This window comes from Copadichromis virginalis, linkage group LG1 (genome assembly GCF_057382275.1).
Source record: "Copadichromis virginalis isolate Kocher_CV1m ecotype Utaka linkage group LG1, C_Virginalis_male_GT1.1, whole genome shotgun sequence".
Taxonomy (NCBI): Eukaryota; Metazoa; Chordata; class Actinopteri; order Cichliformes; family Cichlidae; genus Copadichromis; species Copadichromis virginalis.
The window spans coordinates 27,865,187-27,880,983 of record NC_140618.1 but is presented as its reverse complement, the minus strand read 5'-3'; the positions used below and the strand labels follow the sequence as shown (position 1 = coordinate 27,880,983).

At 40.2% G+C, this 15,797-nt stretch overlaps 1 protein-coding gene across 3 annotated transcripts; it reads left to right on the top strand.

Moving 5' to 3' along the window:
• The first annotated feature begins 1,358 nt into the window (after window positions 1-1,358).
• Window positions 1,359-15,480, top strand: LOC146718909 (interleukin-1 receptor accessory protein-like). Of its 3 annotated transcripts, none has more exons than XM_085457473.1 (10): window positions 1,359-5,305; window positions 9,043-9,298; window positions 11,047-11,230; window positions 11,345-11,489; window positions 11,571-11,633; window positions 11,730-11,853; window positions 11,970-12,112; window positions 12,210-12,356; window positions 12,476-12,628; window positions 12,739-15,480. In XM_085457473.1, the coding sequence occupies exons 2-10, from the start codon at window positions 9,090-9,092 to the stop codon at window positions 13,056-13,058; spliced, it is 1,488 nt and encodes a 495-aa protein (XP_085313599.1). In that variant the 5' UTR covers window positions 1,359-5,305; window positions 9,043-9,089; the 3' UTR covers window positions 13,059-15,480. The 3 variants fall into 3 exon arrangements, with proteins under 3 accessions (XP_085313599.1, XP_085313591.1, XP_085313608.1); XM_085457465.1 differs by lacking the exon at window positions 1,359-5,305 and adding an exon at window positions 5,326-6,713; XM_085457482.1 differs by lacking the exon at window positions 1,359-5,305 and adding an exon at window positions 5,327-6,468.
• Window positions 15,481-15,797: the final 317 nt, after the last annotated feature.

Below are 15,797 nucleotides of genomic sequence, written 5' to 3'. Positions count from 1 at the left end.
GATATAGGAGGGATTAGCAGAAAGAGCAGAGGAAACATATTATATTAATCTGTCACATTAAAAGCTGTGGATGCGTAATCCTCCTTTGTCTGTTTTAAATCACTGTCCTAAGCAAAGCTCACTGGAGCACTGCTAATAGCTTCAAATACAAACCAAGCATAGTACATATTTGTGAAAAAAAGAAATAAAAGAACACTTACAGTGTGCTGTGATAACAATGCAAGATACATGATCAACAGTATAAAGAGAGGTTCAAGTTTGAGTTATGTAAAATATATGAATATATATCTAAATAATGGATTATGCCAGTCTATGCACCCATATAAAGTGCAAGTTCACTCTGTCTATACACTGATCGATGATGGTATCATAATAACAGGTTATGTGCCAAGTTTGCACATTATTTTTTAGTCCAGATGCACTGCAGCCCTGTTCAATAAGATAATCCACAATCTGGCAACCCAAAGTCAGTAAATGATGATTTAAGAGATGTAACCACTTCTTTAAAATTTAACTGCAAAGTTTTTTCTCGTTGGGCTTACCTGCAGCCAGAGGTGTGGTCTCTTTTAAACCCCAAGACTGGAGCAGTTTCCCAGCCAGAAGGACGTTGGGATCACATTGGATCACTTTGAATTTGTTTCCCAAATCCAAGTTCTACTGAGAGATGCTAAAGGTCCACAGTTCTACCAGCTGGACCCCTTTTACAACAGATCAATCAACTGAACAAACAGACAGACACACAGAGAGACAGACAGATGGATTTAACTTCCTTAAAGTCATCTGGTGTTGAATGTAGGAGGATACTTTTGCCCAAATGTAGTCCATTTCTAAATACAAGCACAAACATTAGGTTAAGATGAATTGGTCACTTTGTAGTATTAACATAAACTACCGCCAGATGAGTCAGTCATTTCTGGGAAAGACACTCAGAAGGTGAAGTTTGCCAAATTGTTCCTGCCTGACTGCAACTCCAACAGATCAAGACAAGCATGTCCTGGCCTCCAGCAAAGCACCCCTGCAAGGATGCTCGAGTCAGGTTTCCAAATGTCCGAAACTTGAGCATCAGGTCGAGCTTCATGAATGTGCAGAAGATAAAGCTGTTGAACACAGTTTAAAAAGCAGGCAATAGTCAGGTGGTGCAGCCACTACAGAGTCAGGTATTTATTTGAACTAAGCTAGTAAACTATCTTAATAATCTACTAACTTTAAAATTTCAGCTTATAATAGGCTAATAATAAAGAACCATGTCTGGACATGCTATTCAAAATGAACCACAAGCTGTATTTGAATAATGTTTTTGATGGCCAATCCAGATTAATTTCAGTGTTGACTAGTGAATAATGAATGTGTGTAACACATGGAATCACAAGTCATTTTTTCCCCACACGCAAGTAGTACTTCTGCAGAAAACAAGACTGAAATCCCCATGCGTCATCTCCCCATTTAAAACTGGATGCTATGTTTTTTTTCATGTTGAATAGTGGTCAGGTCAGACCGTCTCTTACAAAGTGACGACTATAACTCAGTTTTGCATAGAAGGACTTTTTTAAATAAGCACAAGTGATATTCTGATATTCTGGTGGTGGTCAGAGGGCCCGGTGGTGCCAGTGTCCGGCAGCCTCGCCTCTGTCAGTGCGCCCCAGGGCAGCTGTGGCTACAATGTAGCTTGCCATCGCCAGTGTGTGAATTTGTGTGTGAATGGGTGAATGACTGAATGTAGTGTGAAGCGCTTTGGGGTCCTTAGGGACTAGAAAGGCGCTATATAAATGCAGGCCATTTACCATATGGTTAGTACATGCAGGCACTGGGTTTGGCAGAGACAGGACCAGGTGAGGCAGGACCAGGTGGTGCCCTGACGTCTGGTGGCATGGCAGCCACAGGCGGTGGAACTGGTGATGGTAAAGTAGGAGGTGGCTGAACAAACTCACTAGAGCCATCAGCGGACATGAGGATGTGCTGGAGCGGTTTTCCTGAACCTGAACTGAAACTGAAAGATGTGAACACACACTGGACATGCGCGTAACTACTCTGGGGATGGAAGTCTGTGATCAGACCTTGGAGTGTCCATCCTGAGTGGGTTTTGACCGCTGCAGGAGATCCATATGGACCATGTCTCACTGGAGTAGTAGAAATGATAAGGTGAGTATGATCAGAGCCTATAAGCAGTAGTGGAGCTACTTTATTAACAGATGGTAATGGGATACCTTGGACTGCTTGTATTTCCTTTGGAGCGAGAATATAGGGTAGGTGTGGTCTGAAAGTGCTAACTGACTTGTAGCGAAGGCATTATTAATTGTGAAAGTTTTCTCTGGGTGTGAAATGGGCGAGATCTTGAAACTTAAAGAACCTTGAATGCTTTCAACTTCTTGACAGACAGTTCTGAGTGATATGTTTTCAGCTTTCCCAGTTAGGTGGAGATGCTGCGCAGCTGATGTCAGAAGCATGGTACATTGACAATGTCCTCACTACAGGATTAACTTCAGTTCTAGGTCTCTGATTTACGTCACACAGGCTCTGTAGATGTCGTCCCATGCAGGTGGCAAAGTCTTTTCTCAGATCACACTTTGCAGCCTGATGAGTCCTAGCACAACCCCAACACCATTTGTTCCTCTTTATCCAGTTTATTCTCTCGTCCTTTGTTTTGTGAATAAACTCAGGATACTTGCTGATGTGGTGTTCAGGTGAGCAGCAATATGCGCATGTTGCCTTAGTCGTTATGATGGGCTGTGCTGGCTGTACCGGATCATCAGATGTATTTGATGTAGAATTGTTGTGAGTGGAGATGAATACTTACGGGCACATGGCTGGTTGAAGGATGAAACAGCACGGTCCTTTCTTGGTTGACACCTGCACTCCATTTGCAACCAGGATGAGAACAAAGGTAAGGTATATGTCATTTCTCCTTGTTTCCTATAAACATGCCGTTTAAAGCGACTAGAATGCTCTGCAGGCAGCTTTTCAAGCAGGCGATCAACATGGGACCCACAATGTAGTTCTGTCCTTGATCACCCATGGTGCTAAGCAAACCAACTAGAGCTTGTACACGAAGAGCGAAGTTATCCAGAGTCCGACCATCGCCTGCTCTGATAGGAGGAAGCTCTAGTGTATTCCGTAGTTCTTTCAATGCTAATTGTCTGGGTTGCCCGTAATGCTCATCGAGGGCTTTGATGGCTTGAGTATATGGGTCAGGAGCATAGGAAAAGGCAAGAGCTAATCGTTTAGCTTGGTGTACTTTCAGATGATCGAGAAGGACATGATATTTGAAGTGCTCTGTCTCGTGAGGGTCAAGAAGGTTGGTAAGAGCCATCCGTAACATACTGTATTGCATTTCATCTTCTCTGGTAAGGTCTGGGAAAGAAGGACCCTCAAGCTTATATACATGTGTTCTGGTAGTAACAGGGTGACTAGAACTAGCAGTAATGGGTACTGAAGGTTTCTGTGCATGCAAACCATAGATGTAGCTGGTTGCTGCTTTAAAGGCGGGTGCTGCTTTTATTCTGGAATGCAAATGAAAGGTTCATCTAATGGAACAGCAGGTTGAACACAGGGGATCTGGTAAGGATCCTGCAGCGGTGTGGCTGGGAAGTTAAAGGGAGTGTCATCTTGTGTAGGAAAAACTGGTCTAGGCAAACCACTTGAAGGAACTGCAGCATCTAATATTGATGAATTCTATGAAGGAGGGCTGGCAGCAGGAACTGTACCAGAATGACGACTGATCTGTGGGAGCTGAGAGGGTGATTTACAGGTTGCTGAATCAATCACTGGGAACTGCTCATGTTGCAGATGCGTTTGAGGAATGGAGGATTTGATTTCATCAGATGAGACAGTGCAAATTAAAGATCTGGAGGAACTGCAAGAACGGGGAGGAGATAAATGAATCATGAATTGCCTAATCTTCCTCATCGTAATCAGGAGTTCCTCATCACCTCATCTTGATTGGTGGGTAAAGGAGCAGGGTGTGTCTTGTGGGATTATAATATTATTTTATGCCATGTTAGACCCCTAATTAAAGATTGTGAATTATTATGTAGTTTTAGTTTGCATTATTCTCCTGAATTAGAATGTCACGGTTTGCCCTGTGGAGTTGGAGAAAGGACCCAAAAGGCGGCAGCTCTGGTGCAGGTGAGTATTTATTTACAGGAGTGGGTACAAACAGCAATGGTGGGTGAACATGAAACCGGAAACCTAAACTGGGGAAACTAACAACACAAACCAGAAACGAAGATACAGGGAGGTCCGAGGAAATACATACGGGGAGACGAGGGGAAACAACACAGACGAACCAGCCACTACTATGACAGAAGAGACAACTTAAATACACTCAGAGAACACAGGGAGATTATACACAGGTGGGGAACACAGCTGGGAGTGATTAACGTGACGAGACTAGGGAGGCAACTGAAAACACTCACATAAGACGCAGACCTTCACAATAAAACAGGAACTTACACATGAAAGGACACAACTAAGAAACGCGGACTAGATACAGGAACACACGGGCAGAACAGAATAAACACTAAACAGAGGAAGAACAGAACCAAAATCACAAGAAGAGAAAACACAAAACGCTGGGTCAAAAGGACCCAGGATCATGACATAGAAGAAGGTGATAACTATTACATTTGTTAAACGGATTTGCATTACATTAGACTGCTGATTTATTGTGAATGAATGATATTGTTTTATGACGCATTATACTGCTGAGTTATAAGAAATGCTGTTCGCAGAAAGTCATCGCCTTATTTGTCTGATTGGAAGAGAACAGAACATACTGGAGAGGTTTTCTGCCCTATCTCAGCAGGAGCAGATAAACAGGGAGCCATGGTCGTAGCTTGGGCGCTGTGTGAGAGAAAGAATGTGAATGTTTAGGCTTTTATGACTAAGTGGGGGCCACTAGAGGCTATAAGAGTTTGATCAATGCTCCACCATTTTGAGATCTGATGCTGTCTGCGTACGGTGTCCATCTCCCACGCGTGTGATCATTAAAATCATCGTTTGACTCAACCCTGCCGGACCAGTGTTGTTATTTTGGTTTTTCCTCTTGTATCCATCCCCAATATTTGAATCCGTAACAGTCTCTGTCTGGATATCTGCCTGTCCGTCAGGATCCTGCAGGCCATGTGTGTCTGTGTCAATATGCTGGCGTTCAGTTTGACACCCTGTCTCACATCTAGCACTTCTAGCTCCAGGATACTGAACTTCATACTGTTGTAGGTAGGCAGGGGGTTGCCGTTCACGACCAGAACATCTTAAATCTTCAGTTAATGGAAGCAAGATGCATCTGGTGAAGTGATTGTGTTGAAAGGTGAGTCTTTACAACACTAATAATAAAGAACCATGTCTGGACATGGTATTTAAAATTGACAAGAAACTGTACACGCACTAGTGTACAGTGCGTGTACAATTTTGTTCAGTTTTATTTTTCAAGACTTGGTAAATTGCCCTTTTTATTTTTTTATTTTTTATTTTTGTTTTGGCAATAGTGAGTAATTTTGGGTTCGAAAATATTTGATATAGTATAATTAAGGTAAATGTTGTTATTAATTGTTATGATCTGATAAGGAATATTTTATGTCATTTTTTTGTTGTTTTATTTTTCAGTTTACCCACTGAGAAAAAAATAATTACCAATAAATACCATCTTACTGTTCAGTGCGATTTATTCCAATTTTTTGCAGGACTGTTGCATATTATTATCATCATCATTATTATTATTATTATTATTATTATTATTATTATTATTATTATTATTATTATTATGGGATTGTGTGTGTATGTGTGGAGGGGGGATTAATCACCATTTTATCATCATCAGCCTTTGACGGAAACTCACACGGATCGTTTCATGTTCATGTTTCACGTTTCATGAATTTCGTGATCCGCAAATATTTACTTAACTTAAGGCCACCTACACACTCTAAAGCAGGGAGCCAAGGATAAGCTTGATAAGACGCCTACGAACTGGGATTTTAGGTTTTGTTTAGCAAGTTAATCCAAAGAAAGCTTGGCAGTTTTGAACTTCATTTGCCCCCCAGATAACTGGAACACTCCTGTTATGCTGAACTGACTGTGTACAGCACCTGGAAACAGGCACGTGCAGAGGGGGGGGGGGCTAGAGGGGCTTGAGCACCCGCCCCTTTCCTGATGGGTTCCCAAAGTGCCCCTTTGTTGAGGCAACTTTTTAAAAAACCAATTATTATTATTATTTTTTAATGTGTGTGTGCGTGCGGAGTCCTGTCTGTGCCCCTCAACAATAATATTTAACTATTAATCACAGTTTTGCTAAATAAAAGGATCTGGCTTGCATCAGTCACATGATCACATTTAACCAATGATCGCCCTCGACGGCAGAACGCGCTGGTTACGAGCCGGGAACGAGCTCACAAAGAGCACGCGCATTTTTAGCTGTCCGGAGCTGTAGGAGAAACACAAGTTAACTCAGAGACACAGACTGATGCGACAAAACCAGTAAGTAGGTGTACAGCGTACACTGTAGTGTGTAGCACCCAGGAGTATTAGCTTATTACGTACACGTTGGTAAGCTTTTTTTTTCGAACCTTATTTGAAATTATAAGCGAACAGTCAGACATTCCAGTTCAGTTCTCTTCACTTTAGCTCCTAAGAAGATTCGTGTTGAGTTTTGACGTGAGACGATATGAACGGAAAAATAAGCCTTCTCCTTCTTTTTCTCGTCTTCCTTACATCGACACCAGGTAAGACCTCTTCATGTTTTATGGGTGATTTTTATTTTATTTAGAACATAAATCTACAGTTCATAATCTAAAAAAACATTGCTCTTTTACATTTACAGTGAAACTTATTATTAAACACTGTTGGAAATGTCGAGTTTAAACTGAGTGGTTAACGGTGTTTTGAGCGTGAACAATAAAAAAAAAAAAAAAAAAAAACCCAAAAAGACCAAAATATGTTTATTCAAAAAATGAATTTGCAGTGTTGTTAAAGTATACCAAGCTACTAAAAATACACGCACAATATTAGGCACATGAGCTTGTGTCAATACTCATTCGCCTGGTTCCTTAGAGCCTTGTGAGTAATATAAATGTGATGCTGACAAGTGATGAGATTATTACATTAAAAAGTTATTTTTAAGCAATACTGGTGGAAGATAAGTGACTGACATTCCAAAGCTAACATCTATAAAAAAAATTAATTCAATCAGAACATCTCCTTCCAACTGACTTTTATCAATTACAAACAAAACAGTTTACAAAACTGATGAAAGTCTGTTGGAATGAAATGTGATTCAATAAAATGGTGACAAGCAAGACAGTTCGGGGAAGTTGTGTTTTTCCCTCATAGGCACCTGTTGTTTCTTCAGGTGTGCAGAGATTTTATTTTAAGGCAGTTTAAAGAAAGCTAAATACAGGCAATGTAAGGCATTTTCATCCTCAGTTTCGTTTTTACTTTGTTCCTCTCATTTCTTTCATTATGTGTGATTAAATTATTTTAGTCCCTTTACCCTCCCCTTACAAAACATTGCCCCTGCAGTGCCCCCACTTTATCCAAGCACTGCTCTTTGTGTTATGGTTTCATTATTATTCAAATGCGTATCTGACTTCCAGTAAGTTCAGTCTGTTATTTATTAATTCTGCTTCCTAACACCGTGTTTAACAATGTTATCAGTGACATCACGACCTGACCCAGCAGCAGTGTTGCTGGGTCAGGTCTGTTTGGTTGTTTGGTTGTTATTGATCCCTTTACCCCTAGTCCTAAAGTGTATATTTATTTTCTTACTCTTATATATATTGTTTGTTTACTTGCACTGCTGTAAAAGGAGCCTCGTCGTCTCGTCTCTCTATATACTGGAATGTATATAGAGAGATGACAATAAAGTTTACTTTGACTTCAGCAGCGAGCAGGCGCACACTTTTCGCGTATAGAATTTCGATAAAGCATTGGTGCAGATTATAAGTCTGTATTATAATGTCTGGTGTTTTCGTGTTTGTTGTTTTGTTTTATTTTGCGAGTTGGTTATTAGATGCCGCTCCAGCCACCAGTGAATCCCCCGCCGCCCCGCCCTCTCCTCCCTGTGCCACAAGCAGCAGGTGCACCTCGCATACGGAGGGCGCCCTTACTCCCAGGAAATGGGTGATAGAAAACCGATCGGTGCCTGTACCATTCCCAATATGCGCTGGCTGATGTCGGGGCAGCATGAGTACGAGCAATTTTTTATTTTATTTTGCCGATGCCCGTGATGCCGATGTACTGGCAAAAATTTACCAGGACATTTTCCGTTTTTCTACGGAATTTTTTTTTTTTTTACAGTGTAAGTCTACAGCTGCCTAAAGCATTCATGGTCCTGCAAATGTGTCCATCAGTGTACATGTGTACATTTGTTTTGTTTTGTATTCCAGTTTAGTTCTTTCTGGTGTCCAGCAATAAAGCTGCCCTTTTGAGTTTGTTTCATTTCCGTGTCTGAGTCTGCATTTCGGTCCTTTCCTGTCTGCCTGCACACAGATTATGACAGTTATGCGCCTCATAAGCCTTTTAAAACCCCAGAATGGCAGCCATTGCCTGAAGGAGCGCAGTATTCATCAAATTCCTTTTAGGTAGCAAGAGCAGGCGCCAACTGGAAGAAGCGTGGAGAGAATTCACAGAGCAGAACCTTCAAAATACGACAACACACAATAACCCTTTACATTATCTTTTACATTATTAGGGGAATCTACAACATTTTTACATTAAACATCATACTTATTTCTCTAATTCTGATTCTTTAGGGAGCCCCTCATTAATTCCTCTGTCTGCAACAAGTTATTATAGCCCCTGCACCAACCCCCCCCCCCAATTTTCTTATTACCCAGTTTCTGGAAGCCTGCTAAGGGGCACCAGGGCTGTACTGCCCTTCCTTTGTGGTAATGCTGTGGCATTTAAAGATATCGGTGACATTAGTTCAGGGTAAAAGTAGAATACTGCTAGTGACTGCACTGTGAAGCCCGAGTTTCATTAACCAGACAAATATGATCATTTTAGACTAAAGCAATGCTTTTTTTCACATGTCATTATGAATGTCATTGACAGGTGTGTGCCCACTGAGTTTCCAGGAAGTAAATGTCGAGGCAGGTGAGATGGCGGTACTGCAGTGCCCTTCTTACAGAGAGTACCGTGATGGAGATGCTGAGGTGTTCTGGACCAGTCACACCGTGGATGAAATGAAACTCTTCAACATGTCAACGTCAGCTGAGCAGAGGCAGATGGGTGTGCTGGTTCATGGAAGAATCCTTGTTATTCTCAGAGCTTCAGTAAACCATCAGGGGAATTACTCCTGCTCTTTTCGGTAAAATGAATGGTTTCCTTGTCTAAGACTGACATCAAACAAAAGTCGTGCCCACACACTGACATAAAGTACTATTTCCTATACGACAGGATAGCAGAGCAAGTTTAACTTGTATTATATTTTATTATAACATTTTAAGGTTGTTATTGAACATCACGGCACCAGAAAAGCACTTTTTATATTTGTACTAAACCAGGTTGCTTGTTGGCATTATGGTATGACAGTTTCCCTAAATGCTGGTAACATATATGTGAGGATCCTGTGTTTGCAAATAACAACCCGCCATCTGAAGTTAGCAAATCCTGAAACACAACTGAGGACGGCGGGTTGTTGTTAAGGTACAGAAAAACTGGAACAAAGCCATATTTTATTCAAACTAGAACATAGAAAACATTCATTTTTTTATAAACTTAGATGGTTTAACAACTAATGTACCATTTTAACTAAATTTTAAGAAAACAATCATTGTAATCATTCTTAATAATTTTCAATTAATAATTTTGAATTTGACCGCAGCCGCATGTCTCAAAAGGCAAGGCAAGGCAAGTTTATTTGTATAGCACAATTCAACAACAAGGTGATTCAAAGTGCTTTACAGTGCTTTAAAAGGTGGGACAGGGCCATGTTTAACACTGTGTAGCATCACCTCTTCTTTGAACAACAGTCTGTGAACATCGGGGAACTGGGTAGAGCAGCTGCTGGATATTTGGGAAAGGAATGTTGTCCCATTCTCAACAGTCACTCTTCATTGCCCTATTTTTTTTGTCCAGTGTTTTGATTGGTGAAAGGTCTAAACACCAGGCAGGCCAATTCAGCACCCAGACTCTTCTACTTCAAAGCCATGCTGTTGTAATGACAGCAGTATGCAGTTTAGCATTGTCTTGCTGAAATATGCAAGGCCTTCTCCGAAAGACATAGTCATAGAGTATATGTGGCTTTAAAACATGTATATACCTTTCAGCATCCATTATTACAAGCTGTGTAACACGTTGCCAAATAATCTTTCAAGTTTTGTTTCGCCTGACCTCAGGACAGTTTTTCGCTTTGCCTCAGTGAATCATAGAAGATGATTACGTTGTTCTTTGCATGGTGGTGCATTAGCCTACATTAGTGGATGGCACAAGTGTCCCTGAGCCCATGCTGTGATTTTCATGATAAATTAAATTTAAACCAGTGCTGCCTGCAGGCCTAAAGTTAAAATCATGATTTTCATGTGTAACACAAACACTTCCTTCTCAACCTTTTATTGGTTGAAAAGTGTTTTGTTGAATTTTGTTGAGACATGTCATCAAATTCAAAATGAGTGTTTTCCTGAAATGGTACGTCTCAGTCAAAACATTTGTTTTCTGAGTTCTGTTGTGAGTAAAATAAATAAATCAGGTAAAATAAAATCAGACAAAGGCACACAAGAAGCATGAGTGTATCACAGGTTATTAGGTTTCATCTTCTGTGGGTCAGAGAAGAGCCTCTCAGTAATCCAGCGTTAAAGGAATGGATTACTGAAGGCGAAGCTGAGAGGGATTTTTATACAGAATGCCAGATATGTTAGTTTAATTTCACTGTTTGCAGCACAAAACTTTCTCAGCTAATAATAAATCCTGATGGACAAATAGCCCGCTAAGTAGATGAACACCATTTTAAAACTAATCCTTTAAGTCTTCTCTTACTTTCCCATTTTTTTGTTTCATTTTGCTTGTTGCTCAGAATGAAAGTTAAAACTTCATGTTACTGTTTTCTTTCCTTGGTAGGAATTCCAGCAGACAGTCCTGGGTAAGCCTCAAAGTAAACACAGCTCAGTCCAGAGACTCTGAACAAATGAACCAGATCTCTAAAGAATGTTACACAGAGGAGTACTGCAAGTTGTATTGCCCTGAAATTTTTTTTCCCTTTAACACCCTGAATATCACCAGAAGCGGCGTCACATGGCACAAGGTAAACAGAGCAGATTATGTGAATGAGATCAAACTGTAAAGTACTGTTACAGGGTTTTAATGTTTTTCCAAATTTGACAGCTGACTACTTAAAAATCGAGCTTATATGTTGTAGGAGGGCGGGTCATCACCAAAAGACGGTTACTTCCCAAGTGTGAAAAAAGAGGACAGTGGCAACTATACCTGCACCCGGTCTTACCTGTATGATGGTCAAATATATAACATGACCTCTACGGTGAAACTTGATGTCCAACCAAGCAGTAAGAAAAACACATTTTGCAGATATTTATTTTGAATGATTTTAATATGTGCTTTTCAAAAGGTTTTTTTTATTTCCACAGAAATAACTAAGAAAGCAGTGATAATTTCACCAGAGGACAAGCAGGTATTTGAGGTAGATTTAGGTGAGTTATTGTCTATATTCATACACCTTCACACTCTTGGCTAAAGCTTAAATGTTAATCGTTTATAACAACCTGTGTTAACTCTGCTTTTTCTAGGTTCAACAGTGGTGATTGATTGTAAAGCAGTTATGATGTCAAAAATGGATGACTTGTTTTGGTTAAGTGGAAGTTCATTTGTGGATACAGACACTAGTCTACCAGTTTTCTATAATGATACACGGTAAATATTTCACACACAGGTCCTCTGTGGGTCACACTGATGTTATATGTAGTCACATCAGCTCAGATATGAATTCTGTTTTTAGATCTGCCTCAGTCATTTCCTTCTCTTCTCAGGGTCATCAGCACAGAGGAAATCAGAATGAGAACATCTCTAATCTTCAGAAAAGTGTCAGAGGACGATCTGTCAAAAATTTATACCTGTAAACTGCAATCTGCCTACCAAACAAGCTTTGTCACTATCACTCTAAAACAAAAAGGTATGGCCAGCTGAACATTTTGAGTACTTAATAATACTCTTTAATGTGTTTATTTATTAGATGAGCTAATTTAGAAAATCCCCATCACTCCCTACAGCTGCTCCTTCCTCTTACTTTGTGGCTTTATGGATTGTGGGCTTTGTGCTGATGGTGATGGTACTAACAGCAATTATTTATGCAAAGTTTAAAGTCGACATCACGCTTTTCCTTCGTCGAATTCTTGGCTGCCATCGAACCATCCCAGGTAGTTTTCATACATTTTGCTAATTCAAACATTGTCTGTGTTCACATTTTTGTCAGAGCGGCAAAATCTGCTTTTTTCTATCCACTTTTAAAACAACATTTTTATTTTTTTCCATTTAGATGGAAAAAGCTACAACGCCTGCTTGATGTATTACAAGAGTAGCACAGATCCAGGACTAAATGAAGATGACAGAAAAAGGCTGGAGAGTGAAATGAAGTACAGACTTGGTTATAGTCTCTGTCGCTACAGTCCTGATGTTGTACCAGAGAGAGGTGCTTACATTTTTCATATTTTTACAAAATTGTTATTCTAAATTTTGTCCTTACAAATTCAATCAAGGGGAAAACAACACACTCTGATCTGTGCTTGTCTGCTCCTGTAGGAGAGGCTGTGTTAGACTGCATAAAGCAGAGTCAGACAGTGGTTCTGGTCCCCTGCTCAGAAGATTCTGGTTCAGGAGTCGACCTGCTGAAAAGTATCCAAGCATCCCTCAAGAAGTTGCAGACTCACGTGGTTTTGATTAAAACTGAGACAGCCGGAGTCTTGAGCACAAGTTCATCTTTAGAGGCCTTACAACTCTGCAAAGCTGCAGACTGTGTCACCTGGAAGGGAAAAAGCTCGATGCTGCCCTCTTCTGCCTTCTGGAAGCTGCTACGTTATTACCTACCTGCCCCGCAGAGAGCACCCAGAGCTTTAATATGACTATACAGTATTTAGGATGTAAGACTGTATTTCCTCCACTGAACATACACACATGTAAAGGAAGCTCTTAAAACATGTGGTTATCCTATTTGGTCTTTCATCAAGTCAGCAAAGAGGCACAGAGAAGACGATCAGACAGAAACTAGGGAGGATCAGAAAGACTAACACAACATCCCAGTGTACTTCAGACCCAGCCACACAAAAACTGGTTCATCCGAAAGACAGAACTCCTAAACTCAAACTTAACAATGTGGTGTATGCTGTACAGTGTAGCGAGGAATGCCCAGACCCCTACATTGGAGAGACCAAACACCCACTTCATAAACGCATGGCACAACATAGAAGAGCCACCTCCACAGGACAAGACTCAGCAGTCCATCTGCATCTAGGACAAAGACACTCCTTCGAGGACACCAATGTTCACATTTAGGACAGAGAGCACAGATGGTTTGAAAGAGGAGTGAAGGAAGCCATCTATGTCCACTGTCAATGACAATCTATGAACAGAGGCGGTGGCTTACAACACCAACTGTCTGCCATCTATAACCCAGTTTTGAGATCCCTTCCCAGACGCCTTAACGACCACTCACATCCTGGGCCTTTTGACCTCAGGAAATCGCATGATAGGGTTAGGGCTAGGTTTCACTATGAGTACACCCGAAACCATGCATGATTGCTACCCACACCCGTTTTCACACCTTGGCTCATGTGATTAGGTAGAGGATCAATAGGGGGCCCATGTCCCTCTTGGTGGGTTACTCCCATAGAGCTTAAATCTGGGACTCTCCATCATTTGACCCTAGAACTGAAGAAGCTTTTCGGTTGAGAGGTGAAAAGTCTTCAAGCAACTTTAAGAAGTCCAGACGCTTTTCTTTCCAAGCTCCTTAGACTGCAAGCTGGAGAGGAAGCAGCATCTCACTAATCCAGAAGATCTTCATTTAGTCTGGATAAAAGCATAACATTTTAACTATTAGAGGAAATATTTATTTATAACTATCACACAAATGTATCATTATATACAGACACTTTTATTGCTACTGATATATTTATTTATATATATTTTTTGTCATGTTCTGTATAATATTGTACTTTTCTGTTAATAGTGTTATTTTGTATTTCCTTATGCTGATGGGTTTGTTTATTGTGTTATCTTCTGATATCTGGTATTGGTTCTTTTTTTTCCTTATTTGTGCCTCAAGTTTTTAGTTTGATTATACAGTTATGTTCAAAATAATAGCAGTGTGTTTTAAAATGTGAGTAAAGCTCAAAATCATCATAAACACGTATGCCAGCCAGGATGATTTGACAACCTTTCACAATTCCTCTGAATTTCTTGGTTTTGCCTCAGAAACAGCATTTTTGATGTCACCCAACAAGTTTTCTATTAGATTAAGGTGTGGGGATTGGGCTGGCCACTCCATAAGCTTCATTTTGTTGGCAGCATGACCTTATCAATTATTTTGATATAAGCAAATTGATCCATGATCCCTGGTGTGCGATAAATAGTTCCGACACCATAGTAAGAGAAACATCCCCATATCATGATGCTTGAACTACCATGCTTCACCGTCTTGAGAGTGTACTGTGGCTTGAATTCAGTGTTTGGAGGTCATCTAACAAACTGTCTGCGGTCCTTGGACCCAAAAAGAACAATCTTACTTTCATCAGTCCACAAAATGTTTCTCCATTTCTCTTTAGGCCAGTCGATATGTTCTTTGACAAATTGTATCGTCTTTAGCACGTCTTTTTTTTTTTTTTTTAGTAGCGTGAATTTGCGGGGGCTTCTTCCTGATAGATTAGCCTCACACAAGCATCTTCTAATTGTCACAGTACTCACAGGTAACTTCAGACTGCCTCTGATCTCCCTGGATGTGATTATTGGCTGAGTCTTTGCCATGCTGGCTATTGTTCAATCCATTCGAATGGTAGTCTCTCTGGTTTGGCTTTCCATTTTAAAGCATTGGAGATCATTTTAGCTGAGCAGCCCATGATTTTCTGCACTTCTTGATATGTTTCCCCCTATCCAATCAACGTTTTGATTAAAGCACGCTGTTCTTCTGAATAATGAATGACCTCACTGATTGGACTCCATATTCTCCGCTTGTACTTTGTTGTTGTCTCTCTAAGCCTTCTGGTTCTGTATCCATATGTTTAATGATTTCTGGAGACACGGGATTCCCAGGCTTTCATTTACATATTCTCTGGTTTTCTGGACTTTGTAACTTGACCCAGTATTTCATATTAAACCTTTGCGTTTGCGATGGCAGAAATGAAGCGTTTGAGAGATCAAATCATTTGGAACAGCTGTTTTGGAAAAAGATTTGATCTTTTGGAGAATTTGGAACACATTACTACAGCGACATCTGGTGGCCAAATAAATGTGATTTTAAATTATTGCACTGAATAAATGTGAATGTTTTCATGTGTCTTTTTCTTTTTGTCTGTCACCTTTTCTGTTGGTTTATAGTATTATTTGTATGGAAGGATATTTTGTTTGAATCAGTCAGTAATTGTAGGTTGTACTTCTGCACATAAAGACATCAATCAATATTTATAGGGTGTGTTTTTATGCATGTTTAATTATTTTTATTAAGAAAAACAACGTGTTCAACAGTACTGAGACAATTTTGTCTTTTGCACAAAATCTCCTGCTTTGAATGATATTCTCTCTTGGGAGACTGATGTGGTTGAAGTGGAAAGATTGGCTAGCTGGAATAGATGAGGGAATATGGTGGCATG

Coding starts and splice junctions, on each gene's coding strand:
- LOC146718909 (XM_085457465.1), top strand. CDS start 6,656: ATGAACGGAAAAATAAGCCTTCTCCTTCTTTTTCTCGTCTTCCTTACA. Junction 11,854..11,969: donor GTTTTCTATAATGATACACG/GTAAATATTTCA, acceptor TTCTCTTCTCAG/GGTCATCAGCACAGAGGAAA. Junction 12,357..12,475: donor CTGCCATCGAACCATCCCAG/GTAGTTTTCATA, acceptor TTTTCCATTTAG/ATGGAAAAAGCTACAACGCC.